At 42.0% G+C, this 9,067-nt stretch overlaps 1 protein-coding gene across 2 annotated transcripts in view; it reads left to right on the top strand.

The window, feature by feature from the left end:
• Window positions 1-3,098: 3,098 nt before the first annotated feature.
• VGLL3 (vestigial like family member 3) overlaps window positions 3,099-9,067 on the top strand; it is a 49,311-nt gene continuing 43,342 nt past the window's right edge. For both annotated transcript variants that reach the window (XM_033091863.1, XM_033091854.1), the window contains exon 1: window positions 3,099-3,252. In XM_033091863.1, the coding sequence (XP_032947754.1) occupies window positions 3,127-3,252 (126 nt within the window). In that variant the 5' untranslated portion in view covers window positions 3,099-3,126. The remainder of the gene's footprint in view (window positions 3,253-9,067) is intronic.

Here is a 9,067-nt window from a genome sequence, read left to right as displayed (position 1 = left end):
AAGTTTCTCGTAACACAAGGCCCTTTTCATTCTAACAGTCAGTAGAAAGCCTAAAAGAGAGTTTTCAGTGATTTCATATACGCTTGGATCCTCCATGAGCTTGTAAGCTCCTCTATGAGTTTTTCTCCCATTTTTATGCTTTATTTATCAATGAATGTTTATTAAGCCAGGTATTATATGATTGAAATTCAGAGATAAAAGTCACAATCCCTGCTTTCAAGCAACCATGGTCATATTGAAGAAACAAGCAAATAACCAATATCAAATCATGTAGTGGGTTATTAATACGCATATGGTGAAAGCAATACTCGTGGGGTGCTGGAGTTGCCAAAAGTAGAGGCATCAAAGCTGGTCATCAAAATGTTTTAGAAGATGACCCCTGAAGAACAAGGAGTTAGCAAGTGAAAAAGCTGGGGGGTGGGGAATTAGTGCAGATGTTCTGGTCATATGTAAGGCCTGGCAGTAGCAGATACCATGCTCTTCCTTAGAAGGAGAGTTCTCAATTCAGATGGCTGAATGGGCAGCTGAAGGAGATGGTGACGTAGGCAGGGAACAGAATTTGAAGGTTGGGACTACAGCCTGTGGGGAACTACTGTGAACATTTTTAGAAGAGTCATGAAACATCATGAGTCTGTTGGATTTGCAGTGGCTAGGACAGAAAAGAGTGGGAAGATAAATTGTCAAGAATGAATCAAAGGAGGGTTTAACTTGGGGCCTGGAAATTGGGTAGCAGCCTCCTGTAAGAGTCTGAGTGAGAGATGCTGAATGAACTGAGGATTATAGAAGCAGAGATCAAGAGATGAGGGGAGAGGATCAGTAGAAATGTAAAAACTGGACTCTAAGATGTGAAGTGGGGACTGTGAGAAGAAGGAAGGGATGTTGGTTAATTCCCAGAATTCTAGCTCCGCAACTGGTGGGTGGGAGTTTCAATACCTGAGATGCAGATTGAAAAAAAAAAGGATGAGGTTGGGGCTATGGGGGAAAATATTAGTGCCATTATAACTATCCGATGGGACATCTATGTGGAGACATCAGAGAGAAGCTGAATAGACGAATCTGGAATACCGGAAAGGAGTGTGACCAGGGAATGTCAATTTGGGAAAAGGCAGTAATAGACATTTTAAATAAATTCGTATATATCTTATTGATAGGACTATTGCTTCAGTACAGAGAACACATTTAAAGTCCAAACTGTGTATGCCCTTAATAAATATTCTTAATATTCGATGGATGAAAGAATGAGTGACTGAATAAGAGCTGTTATGAGTAGCAGAGTTCCTATCCAATTATTATAGTTGTGTGTTTTAGTGTATGAATGTGTGTATGCATGAGTGTAGATGTATTTCTGTATGTGTCTATACATACACACTCATATAAAAATTTGACAATATATTAGTACTGTACATCTGCATTAGTCTGATAGGGCTGCCGTAACAAAATATCACAGACTGGGAGACTCAAACAACAGAAATGTATTTTCTCACAGTTTTGGAGACTCCAAGTCCAAGATTGAGGTGGCCTCAGGATTACTTCCTGGTGAGACCTCTCCTCCTTGCTTGTAGACTCTGCCTTCTCACTGGTTCCTCGCAAGACTCTCCCTCTGTTCCAACACAGAGAGAGATCACTGCTGTCTTTTTCTTATAAGGACACCAGTCCTAGATGAGGACCCCACCCTATGATCTCATTTAATCTTAATTTTCTCCTTACAGGCCCTGTTTCCAAAGAGTCACATGGGGTGGCGTTCAGGGCTTCAACCTACAGATATGGGGGTCGGGGTGGGGGATGCTAGTCAGTCCACAACAAAATCAGGACACTGGACATCCAGATTGACTTTTCTTCTGACAAAGGATAGTCTCTGTGAAAATAAAAGAGATTGTTCTGTCATAAAAGAGGATATCTATCTATGTATAAGGGGAGAAATACATCTCTTAAAGGACAGAGCTTAGAGTTTTCTTGTTTACAAAATATGTATAATTCTTTTTTACTTTATCTGATTATACAGCAATTTCTACCACAAATTTTCTCTTTCATTTTGGAGAGGGTTATGTCACTTGCTAATAGATAAACCTTTAAGTAATTTCATGAATTGTTAGTGGCTATTGCTCTATGGAAACCAGGCTGGAAAAGCCAGAAAATGTTGACATCCCACAAGAATGTCATATCATGCAGGTGTACACTTAAAGCAGAGACTGCTTGTAGAAAACCGTGTTGCATTCCTGGCATGTGCGCGCTTGCAATAAAGTTAACTTTCATTTATGGTTACAGTTCATGTAGGGAATATTCCAGTTTATTTTGCGCCTGCTCTGTTTTACATCTTGGTACACTGGGCTTTCCTTTGGCCCTGGCTTCTGCGTTGGTGTTCCCCGTGCAAGCTCCTTGGGGTGGGGAAGCCCTCGCCCAGGCGGCCAGGTGACAGAGACTGGGTGGGAACCCGCGGAGCTCTAAGGGCGCGGAGCCTCTCGCATACCATTCCCCTCCCACCACCATCCCAAGGCTGGGAGGCGGAGAGGGCTTCAAACTTCGCTCCAATCCGCAGCCGGCCCTTCCCGGGGTCCCCCTGCTGGGCGACCGGCCCGCTGCGGACCGAGTTGGAGGAACTTTGCTGCGCTCCGCGTCAAAGCCTGGGGAGGCGAAGCGCTCCCCTCCTCGCCAGTCGACCCCTCCCTCTGCCACTGCCTCCCGATCCTCGCCCAACCGGGAGCACTGGTGATAGGACGAGGCCGGGGCGTGCATTGTGTGTATGCAAACCAGAGCTCCGCTCCCCAGGGCTGCCCGACCTGGGCCAGGGCTGCAGCTGCAGCTGGCGCTGCCCTCACCGGAGCCGGGCACTGTCATGCCTCCGCCGCGAGGCGGGCCGCCGCGTCCCCAAGCCGCTATATAAGCGCGGGCAAGGGGACACCCGGAAGGGCTGAAGATGAAGGTGCCCGCGCACGGGCCCCCGCTGATTGCCAACCCTTCCCGAGCCCGCGCCGGGAGCGAAGCCCGCGGACGCCGAGGACCCGCCTTCGCCGCAGTAGCAGCTGGAGCAGCGAAAGAGGCGGCAGCTGCGGCGGCCGCTGCGGCGCCCATCGCGCGAGCGCGTAGAGAGGCGGCGGCAGCTCCGGGGCCGCCGCTGCCCCGGCTGCCATGAGTTGTGCGGAGGTGATGTATCACCCCCAGCCGTATGGAGCGCCCCAGTATCTGCCCAACCCTGTGGCAGCTGCAACGTGCCCCACAGCCTACTACCACCCGGCGCCCCAACCTGGCCAGCAGGTGAGTCACCGACTCGGCAGCCTACCGGGGGCGGAGGCGTGGGCGAGGGGTACAGGGAGTATCGGTGTGGGGCTTCGGCGACGTCCCGCCGGGACCTGTGGCACAGAGGATGCTCGGGGACCTGCGGAAGCGCCCTTCAGCAGAAAGCTATCAGAAGAGAGGAGGAGAGGCTTCGGGAAGGGACGAGCCGCCGGGTGGAAGGGTGGGGATTCGAAGTGAGGCACTACCTGGCTGGGGGCTTCTCTGAGCTGTTGTCACCGGAGCTCAGAGGCTACCTTCATAGCCACCCTAGCTCTTAGGGTTCAGTTCTCTGAAGCTCACCAAGGGCATCTGTCTTAGGAGTATGTGAGTAAACTTCCTTTAAACCGAATATTTTGTTTCCTTTGGAAAGGTAGAGTGTTTCAGGGTTTTCTTGATTAAGGGAATGAAATGTGTCGCTGACATGGGGAGGCTACCAGGACAGTAATCTCATGGAATGACCTTTCTGGGATTTTTATGGCAGAACTTGGGTCTAGTGTACCGTCTCTAAAAAATTACTAGAACTTCTGTGCAGAGTGTGTCTTCTTAAGCCTGTGACTTAGAGGACAGGGATTGATCCCCAAGTTCCTCACTCCGTTTTTTTTTGTTTTGTTTTTTGTTTTTATTAAATTTGTCGAGGGAGGGGGCATTGGTTAATAACAGTATATAAGTTTCAGGTGTAAAATTCTGTAATACATCTTCTGCATATTACATTGTGTGCTCACCACCCAAAGTTTAATCTCCTTTCCTCACCATACATTTGACCCCCTTCTTCATCTTTGCCCCACCCTCATTCACTTTTAATTCTATCAAAGCACATTTCAGTCTGTTGAAAGTGTGGTGTGGTGTGTGTGTGTGTTCCTGTCCCTTTCTGGCCAAGAGGTAACCTTGGATCACTGGAGACTGGGTCTCCAAGAGCAACTGAGAATGCTGTTGATAAAAGGGGTTTGGGAACCAAATAGATAGTACAGTTCCTTTAGAAGGAAGAGTAGGGTTCTGGAGAATTTGGCATTAGGTACTCCTGGGCATTCCTCTCTGGACACCAATAGAGTGTGTGTCAAAACTTACTTAGCTCTACATAAAACACATATGAGTATGTGGCACTGGGTTATAACAAAAAAGAGTCCTCAGACTCTGGTAATTAGTGTGGGTTCATTTGATGAGACTAAAAAATATACTTATAGAAAAAACATACTTATCAGGGAGCGAGGTATGATTAGGAAACTACCAACCACGAATTTATTGATTGACTTTGTTTAGTTTGTTAGGAACCATGTGCTTTATGGTGGTCTTAAGGGTTTGGCTCCTTAATCTGGCCTTTAATTTCTGCATTTTCTTTACCTCTGTCTCTTTGCTAGATGTATAGTGCTGCTGTTTGGAAAGAAATTATAACTTCTGTTTAAAATTTAGGGACTGTGAAATTCATCTGATTCTGAAAGGGTACCTGCTTCTGGTTTATCTGCCAAACAGTATAACTTAGCATCAAACAGGGCATAGGGTGAAGGAACCCTACTTTCTTGCCATTATTATTATTATTATTATTTAATATTCAGCAGCTTCAGCATTTCAAAGATTACTTTTGGGGAGGGGGATGGGAAAAGTTTTTTGTAGTTTGTGGTCCAGGGTGACAGATGAAAACATTTGGTTATATTGTTTGCTTTTCTTTGGCTTTAAATATAAAATACATACGTAATGGAGAAAACCACATAGGTACAAGTTAGGCAAGTGAGGCGAAGAGACGCTGGAAATCAGTTTATGTGTTTTATAAACACTGTATCCCAGATGAACCACCCTTTCTTCTTTTCCTTTCTTCTATCTCAAAGACTGTAAAGGCCTTCAATTGCCAATTGGAATGTGGACAAGCAACAGACTCAAACTTTACTCAGAAAGGTATTTTTCCCCTTTAAAAAATACCTTGAACTAGTAGAAGTTGTGGATGAGGTTTTATTTTCTAGAGTTGTGAAAATAATTCCATTAAAATATGAATCTGTGCTGGGGATTAGAATCTTGGTAATATTTTTGAGCTGTAAAATAAAATGCGGTAGCAGAAAAATTATAAATCACTAATCATAAGACCTAGATTTTAATAAGAAAGAACTCCAGTCTTTTATCTAACATGTGCAGTTGCCCCGAGACTCAGTTCCCAAAGTTCATTCTTTTGCTAAGACCATCGACAAACTGAAGGATGAGCTTTCCCTTTTATCGGATCGGTTCACAGGGATGAGTGGCACCTATTAGTAAATAACGATCAACTCCTATACTTCAGACTTCTGTAGATATGGTTTGAGTAGATATTAGGTTGAGTTGACCTTACTAACTTAGTTGAGAGGCGTGCTTGGAAATGTTCATGCTGCTTTTACCAAAATGGCCTGTTCAAAATTATTTGGTTAAAATTAAAAAAAAAAACAAAACAAAAAAACAGTAAAGAAACTATTTGACTATACCTGACTAGTAAATTATAAAGAGACTTGATACGGTAACTACTGTTCTGTTACTTTCAGGAGTTTATTTTGATGACCTATATTTTCTATTGGAAAAAAAGAGTACATGAGGAAATTCTTATCAGGCTGACAGCATTTTTAGACTGTGCGGTGCGTGGGTGAAATGGGACTAATATTGACTTGGCCCTCATGCAGTCATCTGAGAATACATATTTTGGTTGTTTTTGCATTCCAGAAGGTTTTATCATTATTATCCATGAAGATTGTTTTCTCCGTACATGGGAAGTGACCCCTCATAGCATCTTGCCTGGGAGATAAAAATAAGGGCTACAACTTCCACTGCATTTGAAACATTGATTTGTTGAGGAGGAAAAAGGAAAAGAAGCGGGGGAAAAAAATGATAGAGTTATAGAGAAAGTTTAATGGTCATTTATAAAATGTTAGAAAAGAGAATATTAAAGTTTTGTATTACTTGTGTATTCAACTGTAGTAGTGTATCTTTGAACTGATTTTTTCCCTCAATTCTGTGTAGCTTTGAAGTCTTTGTAAATTAGCATATTAAAATGGTTTATTATGGTGGATTTTAACATAGGTATATTTTTTCCTTGTAATGTAGGATCATATAGCTGACAATTCTTTTTGAAATAATAGAATTGACACTCCAGGCATGTGTACTCTCAGCCTTTCCTGTACAAGCACAAATGATCACTTGCAATTTTAAGTTTAGTTGTTTTTATTGAACGTATGATGCATTGCAGGTGGGCATTAGGTTAATGTCTTAAAAACATAGTTAACTGCATATAAATCAGGCTGAACTGTAATGTGTTACTTAGGCATGCAGTAGGCTAAATGAATCAAAGTAAGATGTAAATATGTCTGCAGAATAGATGTTATAGTCCCTGATGTGAGTTCCTAGAAATTGTGTGGCGGTGCATAAATCTTACAGTGTGCTCTACAGAGCTCAGCTCCCTCCTCCTTGTGCTCACGATCGCTTCATAGTCTGTACCTCAGTCCCCAACATCTCCTCTGGAGAACTCTTGACTCAGTCTCTCAGCACATGCTCTGAAGGCATGATGACACAGTAGAGCGTGTGCAGAAAGACAGTCTAACAGTGAGCGTAGGAACCAAGAAAAGACTTTCAAATTTTGTGTCAGTAAAAACTGAGGGAAATTATATGAAATCATAGATTTCCTTCATACCCAGTGGATTTCTGAAATGTAGACTGTCTCTTGTTGTCTAATCCTCCCCACCTCCATATATTCATAATGTTAACATTTGGAAGATACTTAAAGTAAACCTTTCAGAATTGTGTAGTTTATAGATGAGATAGTAGAAGTAGAAAACAATCACTAGTTTTCTAACTGTGTGTAGGAGTTTTTAGCAATCAAATTGTGGTTTTCATATAAGTTAGAGCCTAGTATTTACTCTGTCCTCCTCAGTGGTGGGTGACCACTGGGTGAATCTGCATGCATGCTTTCACTTAAAAGATTGAAATGCCCTTGGGAGGCAGAACTCCAGTTTTAAGTTTGTTGGGAGTTTTTTCAAACTCTGTTTTGGACTCTGCCACCTTGTTTAGGTCATAAAACCTCTCTGAGATTCTGTTTGTCAGGGGTGAAAAAACAAACAAACTGGAAAAACATGCCTCAAGCCCTTCTTTTACAAGTGGGAAAATGGATATTCATAGAGCTGAAATGCCTGGCTAAAGATCTCAAAGCTAATTGGTGACAAAATTAGAACCATCAGAATCCCCTACTCCCCAATGTAGCATCTTTCCACAATGTCATGCAGTCTCCTAAGCTTTTTTTTTTTTTCACTATTGCACAATAAGCTTATTTTTGTCTTTCGTGTTCCAAATCAACTTTTTTGATAAAGAAGATTAATATGCAGTAGATTCTTTGGCCTTGGAGCTTGAAATTCTTTCCAAGTCCTTGGTAGTGTACATTTTTAGTTTAGGCATTCCAAAGTCCTTTTGCAAGCATTTGTATTATGCTAATGACTTTTGCTATCCATGCTGTATCCTTCGTTGATGAGGCAGAATATCCACTTAGCAAATGAACATTTATTTATTTAAAATAATATGCAGGAAGTGGTATTAATAGTCAGCGTTAAGTGCCTCATATATCATTGCTATTCCAACATAAGTTTATATTTGTTAAGAGCAAAAAATACAATTATGTCTCAGACTAGTTTCAAGACATAGTCAACTTATTTAAGGTGGAGGATCTAATTTTCTTGCAACCGTAAGCAAAGACTTAAGTGGATTTATAAGAGTTCATACAGGACTTCTTTGAGAAAGAACAGCCCCTATAATTCCACACTACACAAATTAACTTGACTACAGAGACTTAGAAGCTTAAAACGACTCCCAGTTTTATGTTCTCAGTAACGTTCCAGCCAGAAGACTCAAAGCTAGAGAAAAAAAATTAAACTTTAAAATAACTAAACTGAACTGTTGTCTCTGGCAGTCAACCAGAATGGAGATTACAATAATGATAGAAAGGGCAGGCTTGAAATCTATAAAATCATGCGTAGTGAGGATATGTTCACCAGGAAACCAAATGCTAGGACAAGGTAATAGTTGTTGGAAATTTAAGTGTTTTAGATAAATGCAAGGAAGGCTTCCTTCACCTAGCACTTATTAAGTCTCACATCTCACGAAGTTGGGATGGCAGGGTCATGGCCCATATAAAGGAAGTGAGGGTGTTCAGAGGGTAGGACCATCCTATGCAGTGACTCTTTGGGCCATTGCAGAAGTGATGCTGAGCTGACCTGGTTGAGTAGTGTGTATATCTGTCTTATATCTTTCTGTGCAAAGGAAATTTTCAGTGAGACTGAAAATATGCTCAGGATACTTAGGGGCAGATCCTAAAGCAAATTTGTGAGTGAGGTGACTGTCATTTTAAAACCTGGGTGCTAAACTTAGATCCAATTCCCATAGACCCTGTTTCCAGTTAGCTTTTAAAAAAATTCAAAACTAATACATTTGGCAATAGATAATAACTTAAGGTATTATTTCCAGAAAAAACATTTTCATTCAAGAATCAGGGGTTCTTTAATACTTGAACACCAATCTCTGGCAGAGACAAGTGAAAGAAATAATTTTGGGCAAAACTGTGCCCTGAATCGTTCAAAAAACTAATCTTTAAGCAGCTGGTTTTCTGCTTTAGCTATTCATTTTGGAAGACCTACGGGTACCTTGAACTATGAGACTCAAACATCGGCTTCTAGAAATAAGTCACAAATGCCGTATTTATAGGTATTTCAGTGGATACCAGATTTATGCCAGTAATTTACAAGTGTGGTCTGAAGTGGGGTAACTGAACTAGTTTTCATTTATCTCATACTTTAGTAGAAGA

This window comes from Rhinolophus ferrumequinum, chromosome 2 (assembly GCF_004115265.2).
Source record: "Rhinolophus ferrumequinum isolate MPI-CBG mRhiFer1 chromosome 2, mRhiFer1_v1.p, whole genome shotgun sequence".
Lineage (NCBI taxonomy): Eukaryota > Metazoa > Chordata > Mammalia > Chiroptera > Rhinolophidae > Rhinolophus > Rhinolophus ferrumequinum.
This window is presented reverse-complemented; position numbering and strand designations above follow the sequence as displayed.